The sequence below is a fragment of the Mobula hypostoma genome, chromosome 15, assembly GCF_963921235.1.
Source record: "Mobula hypostoma chromosome 15, sMobHyp1.1, whole genome shotgun sequence".
Classification (NCBI taxonomy): domain Eukaryota; kingdom Metazoa; phylum Chordata; class Chondrichthyes; order Myliobatiformes; family Myliobatidae; genus Mobula; species Mobula hypostoma.
In genome coordinates, this window is record NC_086111.1 from 76,092,773 (window position 1) to 76,115,455 (window position 22,683).

General features: G+C 47.5%; 1 protein-coding gene across 2 annotated transcripts in view; it reads right to left on the minus strand.

Moving 5' to 3' along the window:
• Positions 1–1,349: 1,349 nt before the first annotated feature.
• The window catches only part of LOC134356998 (protein kinase C delta type-like), a 101,812-nt gene continuing 80,478 nt past the window's right edge, over positions 1,350–22,683 (minus strand). For both annotated transcript variants that reach the window (XM_063068301.1, XM_063068300.1), the window contains 10 exons: positions 18,084–18,184; positions 17,048–17,159; positions 16,473–16,618; positions 11,721–11,894; positions 11,217–11,308; positions 10,554–10,616; positions 10,326–10,464; positions 9,824–10,012; positions 9,295–9,423; positions 1,350–1,908 (listed from right to left, as the gene is read on the minus strand). In XM_063068301.1, the coding sequence (XP_062924371.1) occupies positions 1,753–1,908; positions 9,295–9,423; positions 9,824–10,012; positions 10,326–10,464; positions 10,554–10,616; positions 11,217–11,308; positions 11,721–11,894; positions 16,473–16,618; positions 17,048–17,159; positions 18,084–18,184 (1,301 nt within the window). In that variant the 3' untranslated portion in view covers positions 1,350–1,752. The remainder of the gene's footprint in view (positions 1,909–9,294; positions 9,424–9,823; positions 10,013–10,325; positions 10,465–10,553; positions 10,617–11,216; positions 11,309–11,720; positions 11,895–16,472; positions 16,619–17,047; positions 17,160–18,083; positions 18,185–22,683) is intronic.

A 22,683-nucleotide genomic window follows, 5' to 3' on the forward strand; every position in this document is an offset into this window, starting at 1 on the left:
TCAGCCACACATTCAACTGCCATCTCCTCCAATTCTTACCATCACTGTCACGTAGCACTGGCAGCAATCCTGAGAACGTCACCCTTGAGGTCCTGTTCTTCAGCCTTCTGCCTGGTTCCCGAAACTCACACTTCAGGATCTCATCCCTCTTCCTGCCTATGTCGTTGTTCCCAACATGTATCACGACTTCTGGTTGCTTTCCCTCTTGTACCAGGGTGTCGTGCACCCAGTCAGAGACATCCCGGACCCTGGCACCCAGGAGGCAACAAACCATACGGGTGTCCTTCTCACGTCCACAAAATCTCCTGTCTGCTCCCCTGACTATAGAGTCTCCAATGATGACAGCTCTCCTCTTCTCCATCCCACTCTTCTGCACCACAGGGTCAGACTCAGTGCCGGAGGCCCTGCCACCGTGGCTCACACCTGATCGGTCATCCCCGCCGACAGTATCCAGGACGGTAAACTTATTATTCAGGGGAATGGCGATAGGGGTGCTCTGCACTACCTGTCTGCTCACCTTCGCTTTCCCCCCTCTGACTGTCACCCAACGAGCTGCTTCCGACAGCCTAGGTGTAGCTACCTCCCCGTAGCTCTCAGCTATGACTGCCTCATTCTCCCTTATGAGTCGAAGGTCATCCAGCTCCTGCTCCAGATTCCTTACCGGTCTTCCAGATTGCCCAGCCGTATGCACTTCTGATAGATGTGACTCTGCGGGAGAGGGGAGTTCCCCCAAGACTGCCACATCTCACATGAGAGACACCTCACCCTCTCAGGTGGCATTGTAAAGACTAACTGCGAGCTAGCTTGACCTCCGGCTCTTCTCAAAGCCCCACTCTGTCACTGGCCCACTCACTCACTGGCTGCTTCGCTTGAGCTATCCCTCGATTTACCTGTTTGAGCTTTTCAAAATGTTTGGTCACCTGACCTCGATTGCTTTCTGCTGAGTCTGAGCTATTCAAATCTTGATTGACTTGATTGCACAGACCAACTGCCAAAATCTCTTGAGTCAAAGCCTCAAAGCTCCACTCACTGGCCTAGCCATCATGGAATGGTGGCACAGACTTGATGGGCTGAATGGCCTAATTCTGCTCCTATGTCTTACCATTTACTGAGGGGTGCATGGACCACAGGTTTGCAACCCTTCGAGTCTAAGCCCTGCCCTCTATGTACCTGGCCAAGTGCTTCATAAATGATACTATTGTACCTGGCTCAGGCAGCTCGTTCGGTACACTCACCATCCTCCATGTGGAAACATTGCCCCTCCAGTCCCTGTTGAGTCTTTCCCCTCCCGTAAATACGACATACAAATCAAAAAACTGCGGCCACTAAACCATTAAAAGATCCACACACAGTTAATGAAAGGAAACTAGTCTTTAATCAGGAAATTTAAATAATGTACACTTTAATTGAAGACATTGGTATAAAGACAAGATGATGACAGTTTAAAAGTGTCAAAACTTTCAGAGGAGCACAGTTCTCAGTCATTGTTTAACCAGGGTTTAGCAACCAATCCTCATCTTACAGTGTCACCAGTAATGTAACAGCCTGCTGAGCATATACAGATTAAAGGCATGCACACACACACGACCAATCACCAACACACCAGGAAGCCAGCAGAAATTAGCAATTACAGATGAATTAATTATTAGGAGTCTGGATAGCGAAGTAAACGATTCCCAAGACTCAATCCTCGGGTCAGTTCGTTTGCTGAGACGCGGGAGTTTAACTGGAGGGCAAGACGCTGTCCTCGGCCTATTTCATCAAACGCTCCATGCTCTTGTTGGTGTAGGAAAAGCCGTGGAATGCTGTCTGATCCATGGAATCAATCAGGTTCTTGTCGCCCTGAGACAGTCGGGGTTTCTCGCTAAGGAACTCACGGTCAAAGTTGCTATAATCACCAGCAGACTTCTGAAAGTATGAGATATAAGACGTACATGAATGGGGTGCACACTTGTGGGCAGTTTGTGTTGAGGAACAGATGGTGTGGTGACTAATAGGGAACAAGACAGGGGGAAAGATTACCCATGCAACCTTTCTCTGTGCTGTTTTTATGCATGATCTCCAAGTTTCCTGATGCTGCTACATCCCAAAACTTCATCAGGCATTGCTCTGAAAGTGTGAAGGACTGGTGCTCACAGTATGAAATTCAAGCCATCTGTCCCATGCCCACTAGGATTCCCATCCCAGCTAGTCTCATCTGCCAGTGTTTGGCCCTTTCCAATCCATGTTCCTGTCCAAATATCATCTGAAAGGCCTTAACCACTTCCTCTTGCAGCTCGTTCCAGGTACACACCACCCTCTGTACAAAACCTTTGCCCCTCAAGTTGATTAAATCTCCCCACCCCCACCTTAAATCCATGTAATCGAGTTCTGGATCTCCCAGCCCTGTGGAAAAAAGACTGACTGCATTCACCAGTGTGTCCCTCATGATTGTATACACTTCCGTACGATTACCCCTCTGTCTCCTACGCTCCAATGAATAAATTCCCAACTTGTCCAACCTCTGCCTATAATTCAGTTCCCAAGGTCCTGGTGGCATCTTTACAAATATTGTCCTCTCTCCAGCTGAGTGACAGAGCTAGAGAGTACCACAGCCCAAAAACAATTGCTTTGGCCTAGCTGTTTGCAGCTGGTTTTCTTCCTAGTCCCATCTACCTGTGCTCAGACTGTCGCCCTCCGTCTCTCTCCCATCCATGTACCACCCAAGTTTCTCTGAAGACCATGAGACGTAACAGCAGAATTAGACCATTTGGCCCAAAGTTTGCTCCACCATTCCATCATGGCTGATATATTATCCCTCCCAACCTCATGCTCCTGACTCCTCCCTGTAACCTTTGACATCCTGACTAATCAAGAACCCACCAGCCCCTGCTTTACCCAGTGACCTGGCCTCCACAGATTCACCACCCTCTGTCAAAAAAAAATTCCTCATCTCTGTACTAAATGGACGTCCTTCTATTCTGAGGCTGTGCACTCAGGTTCCAGACTCCCCCACAGTTTCATCTGTCTTGGTCTCTCAATATCAATGAGATCCACCACTCAATCTTCTAAACGCCATCAAACATTCCTCAAATGCAGACACCAGCAGAATCAACAAACTCATTCGCAAGGCCAGTGATGTTGTGGGGATGGAACTGGACTCTCTGACGGTGGTGTCTGAAAAGAGGATGCTGTCCAAGTTACATGCCATCTTGGTCAATGTCTCCCATCCACTACATAATGTCCTGGGTGGGCACAGGAGTACATTCAGCCAGAGACTCATTCCACCGAGATGCAGCATAGAGCGTCATAGGAAGTCATTCCTACCTGTGGCCATCAAACTTTACAACTCCTCCCTTGGAGGGTCAGACACCCTGAGCCAATAGAAACATAGAAACATAGAAAATAGGTGCAGGAGTAGGCCATTCGGCCCTTCGAGCCTGCACCGCCATTTATTATGATCATGGCTGATCATCCAACTCAGAACCCAGCCTTCCCTCCATACCCCCTGACCCCTGTAGCCACAAGGGCCATATCTAACTTCCTTTTAAACATAGCTAATGAACTGGCCTCAACAGTTTGCTGTGGCAGAGAATTCCACAGATTCACCACTCTCTGTGTGAAGAAGTTTTTCCTAATCTCGGTCCTAAAAGGCTTCCCCTCTATCCTCAAACTGTGACCCCTCGTTCTAGACCTCCCCAACATCGGGAACAATCTTCCCGCATCTAGCCTGTCCAATCCCTTTAGGATCTTATACGTTTCAATCAGATCCCCCCTCAATCTTCTAAATTCCAACGAGTACAAGCCCAGTTCATCCAGTCTTTCTTCATATGAAAGACCTGCCATCCCAGGAATCAATCTGGTGAACCTTCTTTGTACTCCCTCTATGGCAAAGATGTCTTTCCTCAGATTAGGGGACCAAAACTGCACACAATACTCCAGGTGTGGTCTCACCAAGGCCTTGTACAACTGCAGTAGTACCTCCCTGCTCCTGTACTCGAATCCTCTCGCTATAAATGCCAGCATACCATTCGCCTTTTTCACCGCCTGCTGTACCTGCATGCCCACTTTCAATGACTGGTGTATAATGACACCCAGGTCTCGTTGCACCTCCCCTTTTCCTAATCGGCCACCATTCAGATAATAATCTGTTTTCCTATTTTTGCCACCAAAGTGGATAACTTCACATTTATCCACATTAAATTGCATCTGCCATGAGTTTGCCCACTCACCCAACCTATCCAAGTCACCCTGCATCCTCTTAGCATCCTCCTCACTGCTAACACTGCCACCCAGCTTCGTGTCATCCGCAAACTTGGAGATGCTGCATTTAATTCCCTCATCCAAGTCATTAATATATATTGTAAACAACTGGGGTCCCAGCACTGAGCCTTGCGGTACCCCACTAGTCACCGCCTGCCATTCTGAAAAGGTCCCGTTTATTCCCACTCTTTGCTTCCTGTCTGCTAACCAATTCTCCACCCACACCAATACCTTACCCCCAATACCGTGTGCTTTAAGTTTGCACACTAATCTCCTATGTGGGACCTTGTCAAAAGCCTTTTGAAAATCCAAATATACCACATCCACTGGTTCTCCCCTATCCACTCTACTAGTTACATCCTCAAAAAATTCTATGAGATTCGTCAGACATGATTTTCCTTTCACAAATCCATGCTGACTTTGTCCGATCATTTCACCGCTTTCCAAATGTGCTGTTATCACATCCTTGATAACTGACTCCAGCAGTTTCCCCACCACCGACGTTAGGCTAACCGGCCTATAATTCCCCGGTTTCTCTCTCCCTCCTTTTTTAAAAAGTGGGGTTACATTAGCCACCCTCCAATCCTCAGGAACTAGTCCAGAATCTAACGAGTTTTGAAAAATTATCACTAATGCATCCACTATTTCTTGGGCCACTTCCTTAAGCACTCTGGGATGCAGACCATCTGGCCCTGGGGATTTATCTGCCTTCAATCCCTTCAATTTACCTAACACCACTTCCCTACTAATATGTATTTCGCTCAGTTCCTCCATCTCACTGGACCCTCTGTCCCTTACTATTTCTGGAAGATTATTTATGTCCTCCTTAGTGAAGACAGAACCAAAGTAATTATTCAATTGGTCTGCCATGTCCTTGCTCCCCATAATCAATTCACCTGTTTCTGTTTGCAGGGGACCTACATTTGTCTTTATCAGTCTTTTCCTTTTTACATATCTATAAAAGCTTTTACAGTCCGTTTTTATGTTCTCTGCCAGTTTTCTCTCATAATCTTTTTTCCCCTTCCTAATTAAGCCCTTTGTCCTCCTCTGCTGAACTCTGAATTTCTCCCAGTCCTCAGGTGAGCCACTTTCTCTGGCTAATTTGTATGCTACTTCTTTGGAATTGATACTATCCCTAATTTCTCTTGTCAGCCACGGGTGCACTACCTTCCTTGATTTATTCTTTTGCCAAACTGGGATGAACAATTGTTGTAGTTCATCCATGCAACCTTTAAATGCCTGCCATTGCATATCCACCGTCAATCCTTGAAGTGTCATTTGCCAGTCTATCTTAGCTAATTCATGTCTCATACCTTCAAAGTTTCCCCTCTTTAAGTTCAGAACCTTTGTTTCTGAATTAACTACGTCACTCTCCATGTTAATGAAGAATTCCACCATATTATGGTCACTCTTACCCAAGGGGCCTCTCACGACAAGATCGCTAATTAACCCTTCCTCATTGCTCAAAACCCAGTCCAGAATAGCCTGCTCTCTAGTCGGTTCCTCGACATGTTGGTTCAAAAAACCATCCCGCATACATTCCAAGAAATCCTCTTCCTCAGCACCTTTACCAATTTGGTTCACCCAATCTACATGTAGATTGAAGTCACCCATTATAACTGCTGTTCCTTTATTGCACACATTTCTAATTTCCTGTTTAATACCATCTCCGACCTCACTACTACTGTTAGGTGGCCTGTACACAACTCCCACCAGCGTCTTCTGCCCCTTAGTGTTACGCAGCTCTACCCATATCGATTCCACATCTTCCCGGCTTATGTCCTTCCTTTCTATTGCGTTAATCTCTTTTTTAACCAGCAACGCCACCCCACCTCCCCTTCCTTCATGTCTATCCCTCCTGAATATTGAATATCCCTGAACGTTGAGCTCCCATCCCTGGATAGGCTGGTCCTGGACTTATTTCCTGGCATAATTTACATGTTACTATTTAATTATTTATGGTGCAACTGTAACGAAAACCAATTTCCCTCGGGATCAATAAAGTATGACTGTGACTATGATTTAAACTTTTCATCCCTGGAATCATTCTTGTAAACCTCCTCTGGACTCTCTCTGATATCAGCACGTCTTTTCTTAGATAAGGGGCCCAAAACTGCTCACAATACTCCATATGTGGTCTGACCAATGCCTTATAAAGCCTCAGCATTACATCCTCAATTTTATATTCTATTCCTCTTGAAATAAATGCTAACACTGCATTTACCTTCCTCACCATTGACTTTGGGAGTCTTCCACATGGACTCCCAAGTTCCTTTGCACCTCTGGTTTTTGTGTTTTCTCCCCGTTTAGAAAATATTGTATACCTTTCTTCCTTCTTAAAAAAATGACCATACACTTCCCTGAAATATATTCCATCTGCCACTTCTTTGTCCAATCTCCCAATCTGTCTAAGCCCTTCTTGCAACATTACCTGACCCTCCATCTATCTTCATATCATCTGCAAACTTCACCACAAAGCAATCAATTCATCATCCAAACCATTGAATTGAAAGTTAGTGCAGTTTGACGAAAGTAGTCAGTTAGAGTGGTGTGGCTTGGGCCGAATGGCCTGTTTCTGTGCTGTATTTTTCTGTGTCCCAACACAGACCCCTGTGGACTCCACGAGTCACTGGAAGACAACCAGTAAAAAGCCCCCTTCATTTTCACTCTTTGCTTTCTGCCAGTCAACTAATCTTCTATCCACACGAGTATCTTTCCTGTAGTTCCAGGGATCTTATTAAAGCAACTTCATGTGCAGCAGCTTGTCAAAGGCCACTGGCTCTCCTTTGTCTATTCTGCCTGTTATTTCTTCAAAGAATTTCAGGAGATTGTCAGGCAAGATTTCCCCTTAAGGAAATCCTGCTGACTTCGGCCTATTTTATGATGTACCTCCAAGTACCGTGAAACTTCATCCTTAATAACAAATTCCAATACCTTCCCAACCACTGAAACGCAGAGAGATGAGGCCCCCGACCCCGCATTTTGTTAGCAAATACGCAGTCGGTGGAGAGCAAAGTTTGGAACTTGAGGGTAAGATTGCTGTACTGAAGGTAATTGGGAAGTTGCTGAGTTATGTGCTTTACTGAAATGTGGCAAATCAGAAACCCTGGGTCAATGGTTCCATGCGAGCAGCACTTACTGCACGAGACAGAGCTTACATTGCCGGTAACCAACAAGAGCTGCAGAAATGCGGCTACAATCCGTGCAAGGTCAACAAGACAGCGAAGCAACAAAACAGAGACGAGATTCAGACTCAACTTTCCACCAACAACACACGCAGCTTATGACAAGGTCTGCGCACCATCACAGACTTCAAAGCTAAACGCAGCGGAGTTTCCAACATGGATGCCTCACTCCCAGATGAGCTAATTCTATTTTACGCTCGATTCAGTGCTGCCAGCATTGAACCTGAGGAGCCCTGCGGATGATGCGACCGGCAGCTTGTCATCTCTGACACTGAGGCATTCAGGCGTTTCCAGCAAGTGGACAGTCGCAAGGCTGCAGGGCTGGACGGCATCCCAGGGCAAGTATTCAGGATGTGCACAGTACAACCAGCAGATCTTGCACTCACCTCAGTAATAAGCAAATGCTTTGAGAGGCTGGTCAAGGACTACATTTGCAGCATGCTACCATCCACACTGGACCCCCTACAATTCACCTACTGACACAACCAATTGACAGGTGACGCAATAGCCACAGCTCCATACACCACCCTTACACATTTGGAGAAGAAGGATGCTTATGTGAGAATGCTGTTCTTGGACTACAGTTCAGTACTTAACACCATAACTCCCTCCAGGTTCGACACGAAGCTCAGAGACCTCGGCCTTCACCCTGCCCGTGTAACTGGATCCTGGACTTCCTGTCAGATCGCTGGCAGGTGGTCAGAGTGGGCTCCCTCACCTCTGCTCCACTGTCCCTCAGGGCTGTGTCCTGAGCCCCCTCCTTTACTCTCTGTATACCCATGACTGTGTCACCACCTACAGCTCCAATCTGCTAATTAAATTTGCTGACAACACTACACTGATTGGCCTAATCTCAAATAATAATGAGGCAGCCTACAGAGAAGAAGTCATCACCCTGACACAGTGGTGTCAAGAAAACAACCTCTCCCTCAATGTCACAAAAACAAAGGAGCTGGTTGTGGACGACAAGAGGAATGGAGGCAGGCTAACCCCTATTAACATCAATGGATCTGGGGTTGAGAGGATGAACAGCTTTAAGTTCCTCAGCATCCACATCACCGAGGACCTCACGTGGTCTGTACACACCAGCTGTGTCGTGAAAAAGGCACAATTGAGCCTCTTTCATCTCAAACGGTTGAGGAAGTTTGGTATGAGCCCCCAGATCCTAAGAACTTTCTACAGGGGCACAATTGTGAGCATCCTGACTGGCTGCATCACTGCCTGGTATGGGAACTGTACTTCCCTCAATCACAGGACCCTGCAGAGAGTGGTGCGGACAGCCCAGCACATCTGTAGATGTGAACTTCCAGCTATTCAGGACATTTACAGTGACAGGTGTGTAAAAAGGGCCCAAAGGATCATTGGGGACCCGAGTCACCCCAACCACAAACTGTTATAGCCGCTACCATCTGGGAAATGGTGCTACAGCATAAAAGCCAGGACCAACAGGCTCCGGGACAGCTTCTTCCACCAGGCCATCAGACTGATTAACTCACGCTGACACAACTGTATTTCTATGCTCTATTGCCTGCCCTGTTGTACATACTATTTATTACAAATTACTATAAATTGCACATTCAGACAGCAATGTAATGTAAAGATTTTTACTCCTCAGGTATATGAAGGGTGTAAGAGATAAAGTCATTTCAATTCAGTTCAATACAGGTGGTCATGGAGTGCACCCTACACTTCAATCACAGCCAATCTATCCACATTTCCCCGTAGGTAAATAGTCTCACCTACGATCCAGTCTCACTGACCCCTGGAAAGATGCAGCATCGTTTTCCTATGCTTTGTACTAAGAGGCAGACCAGGAGGAGAGAGAGTGGAAGGGGGAGTGGAAGTGAGCGATAGCTAACAAACATACCACTTTGGGTTTGAAAGGAGGCTCCAATTCCCTCTTCTCCAAAGCTGTCCAGTTCACTGTCTTGAAGAAATTGTGCTGTTTGATATTTCCGGAAACTCCAAGCCTCTTCACTGGGTCTCGTTCAAAGAGCTGGAATTGTACAGGTATGCATTAACAACTGGGAGACCGCTTTGCTGAACATCTACGCTCTGTCCGCCAGAGAAAGCAGGATCTCCCAGTGGCCACACATTTTAATTCCACATCCCATTCCCATTCTGACATGTCTATCCACGGCCTCCTCTACTGTAAAGATGAAGCCACACTCAGGTTGGAGGAACAACACCTTATATTCCGTGATGTATGTTGCATTAACAACAGCTTGTCCGGCGTGGCGCGAGGAGGATGGGCGGGGCAGCGTCCGGTGCAGCGCGAGGGGGCGTGGCAGCGTGCGGCGCGGGGGGAAGGGGGCGGGCGAGGCAGCGTCTGGTGTGGCAGGAGGGTTCAGCGACCACAACCCTGGGGAAATGGGGGGCTGTGGAATGAATCGTACCCGTTCAAGGATGTCCTTAGACTCCTTGGTGATCCAGCGCGGATAGTGCGGAGTGTCAACTCTGATAGACTCGAAGAGCTCATCCTCATCATCGCCGTGGAAAGGAGACTGCCCGATCAGCATCTCATACAGCAGCACGCCAAAGGACCACCAGTCCACTGAGAACCCGTACCGCTGGCCAAGCAGGATCTGCGGGGGAGAGACAGCATCAGGGCTGGAAGCAGAAACCGAGGGTGATAGAAGACCGCCCCAGTGTGTTGAGAACCCATACTGCTGACCAGATGGATCTGTGGGGGAAAGACAGCGTCTGGGGTGGCGGAGGATACGAACCGAGGGTGATCGAGCCGGGACGACTGAGGGGTGAGCAACCAAAGTGGAAGGGGCAGTGAATGGATCAGGGCAGTAGGCAGCGGGAGCTGAGAAGGCCGGGGGGGGGGGGTCCAGGTTATTGGGGTTCACAGAATCTGGACCCCAGTTTCTGGGGGATGGGAGGAGCACTGACCTCAGGAGCGATGTAGTCTGGCGTACCACAGAACGTAGTGGCGCGATTCTCCCCGAACACATTCTCCTTACACATGCCAAAGTCGGCGATTTTAACGTGTCCAGCTTTGTCCAGCATCACATTGTCCAGCTTCAGGTCCCTACAACAGACAAACAGCAAGCTGGCACTGAATGGCTGCTCCTGGCCTCAGAACCCCGAAGGTGGGTCTCTCTCGGTGCCAACACTCACCTGTAAATGATACCTTTCGAGTGCAGAAACTGCAGGCCGCAGACTATCTCTGCCCCGTAGAACCTGCAACAGAAACACAGCATGGAAGGCAGGAGTCGAGCTGTCCCGGGCAGGGTTCGTCCGGGGGCGGGCGGGGGAAGTGGAGTCAAATACAGTCAGAAAGGGAGACGATGGTGTACAACTTAGACCATCAGACAGCAGTAAAATTAAGCCATTCGGCCCACTGTGTCTGCCCCCGCCATTCCATCATGGCTGATTTATTATTCCCATCTCTCAACCCCATTCTCCTGCCTTCTTCCCAGAACCTTTCACTAATCAAGAACCAATCAACCGCCACTTTAAATATACTCAGTGACTCGCTTCCATGGCCATCTGAGGCCACGGATTCCACAGATTCAGCACCCTCTGGCTAAACAAATTCCTCCTCGTCTCCGTTCTAAAGGGATGTTTCTCTATCCTTAGCTGTGCCCTCTGGTCGGAGACTCCCCGACAATAGGAAACATCCTCTCCACAACCAACCTATCTCGGCCTTTCCTCATTCGACAAGTTTCAATGAGAACTCAACCCCACCTTATTCTTTTAGATTCCAGCGATTACAGAGCCAGAGTTTTTGGGGAAGTGCTGTGCTGTGTTCCCCTGCTCCCATCGCCCGGGTTTACTCACATGGCCCGGTACAGGTCGAAACGTCCTTTCTCCTGAATGTGGAACATGAGGTCCCCTCCGTTCAGGTACTCCATCACAAAGAACAAGTGTTCCTGTTACCAATCACAGACACAGACACCTGCTGTGGGTGGGGTACAAGAAGCAGCCCTCCCTCCCCCAGTGAAGCACAGACATGCCCATCAATCACAAACCTCCCCTCGAATCAGCACACAAGCCTCCGCACACCAACGTTTAGAACCCCATCGCAGTACTCCAGCACCCAGTAAATCCCTCCTACCCTCACATCTACTAATCTGCATGTTTCCCCCTCTCTATCTCTCCCTCACCTCCCCACCCCCCTGCCTTCCCCCTTCACTCACTCCCCCCCTCCACGTACCCTCCTGCCCCTCTCCCCCAGCCCAGCCAGTAACTCCTGGCACCGAGCCCCCACGAGATGCCACAAGAGCAAGACAACTGACAGCTTGGAATACCGCGCCCTTCCCAATACTGTCAGCAGTTGGCTACCTTGGTTTGGAAGGTGGAGTACAGGTGCGTAAGGAATGGGTTATCCCAGGCCAGAGCTAGCACGCGTTTCTCAACCATCGTACATTCCACGTCATCGTCCATGAGAACCACGTCCTTCTTCAGTGCTTTCAGAGCAAAGAACTCCCCTGTTCCCTTAAACTCAGCGAGGAGCACCTAGCATTAAACAGAACAGTCACTGACCCGTGTCCTTTCAAAAGTCGTCCAGACCACCTCCCCACCACACACACGACATGTACGCCACTGGTAACCTTACCACACTGCCTCGAATACAGTTAGCTACAGGGAATGCAGGTCATCGGTCACGCTCACCACGGGGGGCAGACCGGAAACCGGACACGCTAACCATGGGGGTGGGGGGGGGGGTCACCGGACACACTCACCGCAGGGTGACCAGTTACTGAACACTAACCACAGGGGGAGGAGACCGGTCACCGGACACGCTAACCACGGGGGCACACCGGTCACCGAACATGCCAAAATTCTGGAACACACTGGCGGATACTGCAGGTGGCGTGTATGAGTATTTTGCAGATGCCATCAAAGCCAGTAGACTGAAGAGTAACGGGCTGAACAATGGTCCACAGAGCAGTTGTACAGTGAACAGCGAAAAAGGTTGAACTGGATCAAATGGAATGTGAGCAAGGAAATGAACTGTAAAGTGCAAAGAGATAATTTTGGGAAGTTAAAGCAGGGCATCATAGATCCCTGTAGGGCAGGACAATACACAGTGAATAGCAGGGCCCTGCAAGTGTTTTAGATAAGAGTAATGGGTACAGGTGCATGGAAAGTGGTGACACAGGTAGACGGTGGTGAGGATGGCACGTATGTGGGAGTTAGCTTAGGAGTTAGGGCTGGACACAGGCCACAAGGAGTATTGTGTGCAGTTCCAATTACTATAGCAAGGGTGTGAATAAGCCGGTCAGGGTTCAGAATATGTTCACAGGAATGTTGCGTGAACCCATGAGTTATGAGGACAGGCAGGATAGTCTGGGATTGTTTCAGTCACAGCTCCGAAGCACTGAACATAGACCAAAGAGGTCCAGTGGGTAGAGCAGAGACAGAAGGTGGGGAGGGTTCATGACATTGACTGCAATGCAAGGAGCCCTTGTGGGCACTGAGTGTACAGATCAGTGTGTAGGATAATGTCTGGGTTGAGAGGAGGGCAGGGTTGCAAACAGTCTTCTGGATCAGAGAAGCTACAGATGAGACAAAAGTAGCACGTGGGAGCGGCTGACAGGCAGGACAGATTCAGACAGATTAGGAGGATGGGCAAAGTGGCAGATGGAATACAGTGTTGTGATGTGTATGGTCATGCACTTTGTTAGAAGGAAGTAAAGGATTGACTATTTTCTGAACGTGGAGGCATTCAAAAATCTGAGACACAAAGTGACTTGGGAGTTGTCGTGCAGGATTCCTTGAGGGTTAACTTGCAGGTTGAGTCGCTAGTGAGGAAGGCAAATGCAATGTTAGCAGTTATTTCAACAGGACTGGAGTATACAAACAAGGATGTAATGTTGAGGCTTTATAAGGCACTGGTGAGGCCTCACTTTTGTGAGCAGTTTGGGCAAATTATTTAAGAAAGGATGTGCTGACACTGGAGAAGGTTTAGAGGATGTTCATGAAAACGATTCCAGGGATGAAATGCTTATCATATGAGGAGCATTTGATGGCTCTGGGCCTGTCTTTGCAGGAACTTAGAAGAATGAGGGGTTACCTGATTGAAACCTATCGAATGTTGAAAGGCCGAGATAGAGAAAATGTGGACAGGATGTTTCCTTTAGTGGGGGAGTCTAGGCCCCGAGGGCACAGCCTCAGAATAGAGGGAAATCCATTTAAAACAGAAATTAGCAGGAATTTCTTTAGCTAGAGTGTGGTAAATTTGTAGACTTTGTTGCTACAGGCAGTTCTGGAGGCCAAGTCATTGGGTGTATTTCAGGCAGAGGTCAATAGGTTCGTGATTGGTCAGGGTGTGAAAAGTTATGGGGAGAAAGCAGAAGAATGAGGTGGGGATGAAAAAGATCAGCCATGATCAGACGGTGGAGCAGACTTGACCCAATTCTGCTCTTACATCATATGGTCTTATGGTCTAACTGCAGGTCCGAGACTGGGGCTCCTGCAGTGAGTAACTCCCCTCCCAGCTCCCCAAAGACCCTCCACCATCTACAAGGCTCAACTCAGGATTGTGATGAAACACTTTCCACTGGCCTAGATCAGTGCAGCTTTAACAACAGTTCAGAATTCAACGCCATACAGGGCACAGCAGTCCATGTGACAGGTACCCCATCCACAAGCATTTCACTCACTCCAGTGTGTACCACTGTCAGAATGCACTGCAGTAACTCACCGAGAATCCTCAGACAGAACCTTCCAAACCCACCACCTCCACCAGCTGAACCATCCACAGGATACTGCAGTAACCCACCGAGACTCCTTCCAAACACACCACCTCCACCAGCTGAACCATCCACAGGACAAACTGAGGCACTCACTGTGATTCCCCAGACAGCGTCTTCCGGACACACCACTTTTACCAGTTGTACCATCTGCAGCCCAGCACATCTGTAGTTGTGAACTTCTCACGATTCCAGACATTTACAAAGACAGGTGCGTAAAAAGGGCCCGAATGATCACTGGGGACCCGGGTCACCCCAACAACAAACTGTTCCAGCTGCTACCATCCGGGAAACAGTACCGTAGCATAAAAGCCAGGACCAACAAGCTCTGGGACAGCTTCTTCCACCAGGCCATCAGACTGATGAACTCACGCTGATTTGAGTATACTCCATATTATACGTTGCACATTTAGGAGATGTAACGTAAAGATTTTTACTCCTCATGTATGTGAAGGATGTAAGAAATAAAGTCAATTCAATACTGCAGTAACTCACCGAGACTCCTTGGACAGCATCTCCAAACCTGCCACCTCTACCAGCTGGAAGGACAAGAACAGCAGAAGCAAGTGCACCCCGCCCCCTCGACGATGCCTCCCAAACCATCTGTCACTACCATCCTGAGCTGGGAAATATAATCACCATTCCTTCACTGGCAGTGGCTCGATGTCCTAGAACTGCCTCCCTCACAGGACTGTGGGTGTACCCACGTCTCAAGGACTGCAGTGGTTCAAGATGGCAGTTCACCACCACCTCCTCAAGGGGAATGAGGGATGTGTGATGCTCAGCTCGTGGATGAATATAATATAATGGATACAGGAGAAAGCATGATTGAAGGAGCACAGGTGAGTGCTGTGTATAGAGTTCATCAGAATGTTGCCTGTAATTGAGGGTTGTGGATACAAGGACAGATTGGACAGGTTGGGTTTGTTCTCACTGGAATGTAGGAATCTAAGGTAAGGCAATAGGTTATTTTCCCCAGAGGAGGGGATCTGGAACTTAAGGGTACAGGTTCAAGGTGAGAGAGGAATGATTTAAAGTGGTAATTCTTCCTCAGAGGGTGGTGAATATCTGGAGAAGCTGCCCTGCCAGAGGAGGTGGTACAAATCAATACATACACAATGTTTCACAGACAATTGGACAACTAGGGAGCCTTTTCTAGTTGGCTGCTGGTAACTAGTGGTGTTTCACAGGGGTCTCTGTGAGGACTGATTCTTTTTATGTTATAGGTCAATGATTTGGATGACTAAGAATTGATGGCTTTGTTGCAAAGTTTGCAGATGATATGAAGGTGGGGGGAGGCAGGTCATTTTGAGGAAGTAGAGAGGCAACAGAAGGACTTAGATACACTTGGAGAGCGGGCAAAGTAGTGACAGATGCAATACAGTGTCAGGATTTGTATTGTCATGCACTTTGGTGGAAGGATTCACTATTTTCTAATTGGAGGGAAAATACAAAACATTGAGGCACAAAGGGACTTGTGAGTCTTTGTGCAAGATTCCTTAAAGGTTCATTTCCATGTTGGGTCAGTGGTGAGGAAGGCAAATGCGATGTTAGCATTCATTTCAAGAGGACTAGAATATAAAAGCAAGGATGTAATGTTGAAACTTTATAAAGCACTGGTGAGGCCTCAGTTGGAGTATTGTGAACAGATCTGGTCCCTTATCTTAGAAAGGATGTGCTGAAACTGGAGACAGTTCGAAGGAAGTTCATGAAAATGATTCCAGGATTGAATGGCTTTGTCACATGAAGAGCATTTGATGGCTCTCAGCCTGTGTTCACTATATTCAGAAGAATGAGGGGCAGCCTCATTGAAACCTATCAAATGGTGAAAGGTCTTGATAGAGTGGATGTGGAGAGGATGTTTTCTATGGTGGGGAAGTCCAAGACCAGAGGACACAGCCTCAGAATGGTATCCTTTTAGAAAGGAGATGAGAAAGAATTTCTTTAGGCAGAGAGTGGTGAATCTGTGGAATTCTTTGCCACAGCTTTGGAGGCCAAGTCTGTACGTATACTTAAGGCAGAGGTTGATAGGTTCTTGACTGGTCACAGCATGAAGGGATACAGGGAGAAGGCAGGAGATGGGGCTGAGAGGAAAAATGGATCAGCCATGATGAAATGGCAGAGCAGACTCGATGGGCCAAATGGCCTAATTCTGCTCGGACATTTTATGGACTTATGGTCTAAAGTGTTAGAGGGACAAGGGCTGAGATGGGCCGAAGGACCTTATCTGTGTTCTGTGGTTCTAACTGCAGTGACGAAACTCTGGCCAGAGGCAATTATCACGCTCTCAAAGCTTCACCAGCTTGGTTTCTGCTGTGTCTCCAACGGTCACACTTACCTTTCCAAAGCTGCCTTTACCCAGCACCTTATGCAAAGTGAAATTATCAAGGGTCAGTTTCTTCCTCAGACCCTCCCGCAGACTCGGTCCTCGCTGGGGAGGCCTCGGTGAGCTTTCCTCCCAGAGTTTCCCGTACTGGTCATTGTCTGAGAACAAGGAACACGGATGAGAACACCGGGCAGCAGGAAAGGTTCACAGTTGCTGCCACACCTTCAGCCATTTCTCCCACCAGCAATTGAACAGCACAGGCAAAGGCTCAAGACAACTAACAGCTGTCCTGTGCCAGGCTGGAACCCACCTCAGCCCTGTCCTGTGCCAGGCTGGAACCCGCCTCAGCCCTGTCCTGTGCCAGGCTGGAACCCGCCTCAGCCCAACTCCCAGTTGCCTAATCAACAAGCAACTCCACAAGGTGCCTTTGGTGGCAAACTGACCCGGATGCATAATGACCAGTCCCAGCTCCTCTGGGGTAGGGGCTCAGTGATCGGTGGTTAAATAACCAGCAGTCAGTGGTTAGTGGCCAGTGGTGAATGGTCAATGGTCAGCACTCAGTGAAGAGTGATCAGGGGTCAGAGTACCTGTGCAGTCCACGTTCTGGGTTCCAAACGCAGAGGGGCTGTTGTAAGGCTGATAAATACCGATGTTCGAATTGTCAGGGAGACTGCTATCAGACTTTCGGGTGGATGACTTCTGCGAGAAATAAAAAAAACATTGTCAAACTTGTGCAGTTAACCAGAGAGACTGAGCCATTCTCCCGTAATGAGTTAAGAGTGAGGGAAGATTTAAACCAAATTACAAATTCCGCAGGAGGTTTCCTGCAAGTAACAATGAGAAGTGGTTTCTGGTAGCCTCGGGTGGGGAGATTGATTTTGATGACAGAGCTGGATAGGAGAAGCGGTCACTGGTGGCTGGGTTGAGGGTTGACCAGAGGACTGGGACTTAGGATAGTTACACAGAGCTGGATAGGAGAAACGGTTTCTGGTCACCAGGGTGGTGGGGGGTAGAAAGAGGGGGAACGTTTGACCAGAGGACTGGGAATGGACACAGAACTGGACAGTTGATGAGAAACTAGACAAAGCTGTATTTAAGATAGGGAACGTTTCCCGCTCGGAGCTGGATGGGAGACGAGGAACGTTTTCCCACACAGAGCCGGATGAGAGACGGGGAACGTTTTCCCGCACAGAACCGGAGACGGGGAACGTTTTCCCGCACAGAACCGGATGGGAGACGGGGAACGTTTGTCCACACAGAGCCGGATGAGAGATGGGGAACGTTTTCCCGCACAGAACTGGATGGGAGACGAGGAATGTTTGTCCACACAGAGCTGCTCAGTTCCAGGAAATGTTTCTGGAGATGCTATAGGCAGGAGATCAGGACTACTGGGGAACTTTGGATAAGTCAGCATACGGACAAAGAGCCACAGGGCCTCCTGACAAGATCCACACCTCCCTGAGCTCCAGGAGAGTCGGTCTCCTCAGTACCCTAGCCTCTGAGAGACTTCCTTCACACTAGCCGTTCCTGCTGTCCAAGTAATCAATTGTCGGATCCAGGGACAGATGCCCGCTTCTGTGGCCATGATCCAGAAATGGGTCTGGACTGTGGGACGCGCCTTACCATGCTGATCTGGTTCAGTGCCTCAGCCATCAGTTTCTGGTTGATCCCACAGAGATTTGCAACCTTGGCCCGACACTTGTGGTGCACATTCATCGCACACTCTGCAGCGGAGAAGAACGAAAGAAGCTGAAGTTAGATGCATCAGTATTACAGTGGAGTAAAGAGAATTACACAGGCATGAGAGGGGAGTTTGCCAATACTGATTGGAAAAGAACACTGGCAGGGATGATGGTAAATTGCTGGAAGCAATGCAGAAGACACTGGATATATACATCCCAAAAAAGAAAGAAGTATTCTGAAGGAAAGATGCACAACCACAGCTGACAAGAGAAGTCAAAGCCAACATAAAACCAAAAGTGAGGGCATATAATAGAGCAAAAATTAGCGGGAAGTTAGAGGGTTGGGAAGCTTTTAAAAACAATCAGCGACTATAAAAAAAAGTCATTAAGAAGATAAGGATAGAATACAAAAGAAAACTAACCAACAATATTAAAGAGGATACCAAAAGCTGCTTCAAATACATAAGATGTAAAAGAGAGGCAACAGTGGATTTTGGACTGCTGGAGAGGTAGTAATAGGGGACAACAAAATAACAAACAAACTGAATAAGTATTTTTGGATCAATCTTCACTGTGGAAGACACTAACAGTATGGTGGAAGTTCCAGGTGGCAGGGGGTATGAAGTGTATTAAGTTACCATAACTAGAGAGAAGGTTAGGTTAACCAAGCAAAGGGCACATAAGGGACAAAAGTGAATGGGAAGTTGGATGATTGTGTATAGTCAGAGGCTTTTTCCCAGGGCTGAAATGGTTGCCACAAGAAGGCACATGTTTAAGGTGCTGGGGAGTAGGTACAGAGGAGATGTCAGGGTTAAGTTATTTTTAAGCAGACAGTGGCGAGTGTGTGGAATGGGCTGCCGGCAACAATGGTGGAGGCGGATTCTATAGGGTCTTTTAAGAGACTTTTGGATAGGTAGGTGGAGCTTAGGAAAATAGAGGGCTATGGGGAAGCCTAGTAACTTCTAAGGTAGGGACGTGTTCGGCACAACTTGGTGGGCCAAAGTGCCTGTATTGTGCTGTAGGTTTTCTATGTTTCTATGATTGGGAAGCTTCTAAAATTCAACAAAAGGCGACTAAAAAATCTATAAGAAGGGAAAAGATGAAATATGTGGGTAAATTACCCAATAATATAAAGCAGGATACAAAAAGTTTTTTCAGTTATGTAAAGAGTAAAAAGGAGGTGAGAATTGATATTGGACCACTGGAAAATGAAGTTGGTGAGGTAGTAATGGGAGACAAAGAAATGGCAGATGAACTTCATGGGTACTTTGCATCAGTCTTCACTGTGGAAGACACTAGCAGTGTGCCAGAGGTCCATGAGTGTCAGGGAGCAGGAGTGAGTGCCATTGTTATTACAAAGGAAGAAGTGCTCGGTAAACGGTTTGAGACGTGTCTATTTTAATGCAAGGAGTATTGTGAACAAAGCGGATGAGCTTAGAGTGTGGATCAGTACTTGGAGCAAAGATGTGGTGGCCATTACAGAGACTTGGATGGCTCAGGGGCAGGAATGGTTACTTCAAGTGCCAGGCTTTAGATGTTTCAGAAAGGACAGGGAGGGAGGCAAAAGAGGTGGGGCGTGGCACTGCTGATCAGAGATAGTGTCATGGCTGCAGAAAAGGAGGAAGTCATGGAGGGGTTGTCTACGGAGTCTCTGTAAGTGGAGGTTAGGAATAGGAAGGGCTCAATAACTCTGCTGGGTGTTTTTTATAGACCACTCAATAGTAACAGGGATATTGAGGAGCAGATGGGAAACAGATCCTGGAAAGGTGTGATAATAATAGAGTTGTCGTGATGGGAGATTATAATTTCCCACATATCGATTGGCATCTCCCGACAGCAAGGGGTTTAGATGGGCTGGAGTTTGTTAGGTGTGTTCAGGAAGGTTTCTTGACACAATATGTAGGTAAGTCTACATGAGGAGAGACTGTACTTGACTTGGTATTGGGAAATGAACCTGGTCAGGTGTCAGATCTCTCAGTGGGAGAGCATTTTGGAGATGGTGATCATAATTCTATCTACTTTACAATAGCATTGAAGAGAGATAGGAACAGACAAATTACAAAAGCGTTTAATTGGAGTAAGGGGAATTATGAGGCTATCAGACAGGAAGCTTAAATTGGGAACGGATGTTCTCAGGGAAAAGTACAGAAGAAATGTGGCAAATGTTCAGGGGATATTTGTGTGGGGTTCTGCATAGGTACGTTCTAATGAGACAGGGAAGTTATGGTAGGGTACAGGAACCGTGGTGTACAAAGGCTGTAGTAAATCAAGTCGGGAAGAAAAGAAAAGCTTACAAAAGGTTCAGAGAGCTAGGTAATGTTAGAGATCTAGAAGATTATAAGGCTAACAGGAAGGAGCTTAAGGAGGAAATTAGGAGAGCCAGAATGGACCATGAGAAGGCCTTGGCGGGCAGGATTAAGGAAAACCCCAAGGCGTTCTACAAGTATGTGAAGAGCAAGAGGATAAGATGTGAAAGAACAAGACCTATCAAGTGTGACAATGGGAAAGTATGTATGGAACTGGAGGAAATAGCAGAGGTACTTAATGTATTAAGTTACTTCAGTATTCACTATGGAAAAGGATCTTGGTGATATTAGGGATGACTTGCAGCAGACTGAAAAGCTTGAGCATGTAGATATTAAGAAAGAGGATGTGCTGGAGCTTTTGGAAAGCATCAAGATGGATAAGTTGCTGGGACCAAATGAGATGTACCCCAGGCTAATGTGGGGGTTGAGGGAGGAGATTGCTGAGCCTCTGGCGATGATCTTTGCATCATCAATGGGGATTGGAGAGGTTCTGGAGGATTGGAGGGATGCGGATGTTGTTCCTTTATTCAAGAAAGGGAGTAGAGATAGCCCAGGAAATTTAGACCAGTGAGTCTTACTTCAGTGGTTGGTAAGTTGATGGAGAAGATCCTGAGAGGCAGGATTTATGAACATTTGGAAAGGTATAATATGATTAGGAATAGTCAGCATGGCTTTGTTAAAGGCAGATCGTGCCTTACGAGCCTGATTGAATATTTTGAAGATGTGACTAAACACATTGATGAAGGAAGAGCAGTAGATGTAGTGTATATGGATCTCAGCAAGGCATTTGATAAGGTACCCCATGCAAGGCGTATTGAGAAAGTAAGGAGGCATGGGATCCAAGGGGACATTGCTTTGTGGATCCAGAACTGGCTTGCCCACAGAAGGCAAAGAGTGGTTGTAGACAGGTCATATTCTGCATGGAGGTTAGTGACCAGTGGTGTGCCTCAGGGATCTGTTCTGGGACCCTTAATCTTTGTGATTTTTATAAATGACCTGGATGAGGAAGTGGAGGGATGGGTTAGTAAATTTGCTGATGACACAAAGGTTGGGGGTGTTGTGGATAGTGCGGAGGGCTGTCAGAGGTTACGGCGGGACATTGATAGGATGCAAAACTGGGCTGAGAAGTGGCAGATGGAGTTCAACCCAGATTAGTGTGAGGTGGTTCATTTTGGTAGGTCAAATAAGATGGCAGGATATAGTATTAATGGTAAGACTCCTGGCAGTGTGGAGGATCAGAGGAATCTTGGGGTCTGAGTCCATAGGATGCTCAAAGCAGCTGCGCAGGTTGACTCTGTGGTTAAGAAGGCACACGGTGTATTGGCCTTCATCAATCGTGGGATTGAATTTAGGAGCCGAGAAGTAATGTTGCAGCTATATCAGACCCTGGTCAGACACCACTTGGAGTACTGTGCTCAGTTCTGGTCGCCTCACTACAGGAAGGATGTGGAAACTTTTTAAAAAAGGAGGGAGAGAGAAACCGGGGAATTATAGACCGGTTAGCCTAACGTCGGTGGTGGGGAAACTGCTGGAGTCAGTTATCAAGGATGTGATAACAGCACATTTGGAAAGCGGTGAAATGATCGGACAAAGTCAGCATGGATTTGTGAAAGGAAAATCATGTCTGACGAATCTCATAGAATTTTTTGAGGATGTAACTAGTAGAGTGGATAGGGGAGAACCAGTGGATGTGGTATATTTGGATTTTCAAAAGGCTTTTGACAAGGTCCCACACAGGAGATTAGTGTGCAAACTTAAAGCACACGGTATTGGGGGTAAGGTATTGGTGTGGGTGGAGAATTGGTTAGCAGACAGGAAGCAAAGAGTGGGAATAAACGGGACCTTTTCAGAATGGCAGGCGGTGACTAGTGGGGTACCGCAAGGCTCAGTGCTGGGACCCCAGTTGTTTACAATATATATTAATGACTTGGATGAGGGAATTAAATGCAGCATCTCCAAGTTTGCGGATGACACGAAGCTGGGTGGCAGTGTTAGCAGTGAGGAGGATGCTAGGAGGATGCAGGGTGACTTGGATAGGTTGGGTGAGTGGGCAAACTCATGGCAGATGCAATTTAATGTGGATAAATGTGAAGTTATCCACTTTGGTGGCAAAAATAGGAAAACAGATTATTATCTGAATGGTGGCCGATTAGGAAAAGGGGAGGTGCAACGAGACCTGGATGTCATTATACACCAGTCATTGAAAGTGGGCATGCAGGTACAGCAGGCGGTGAA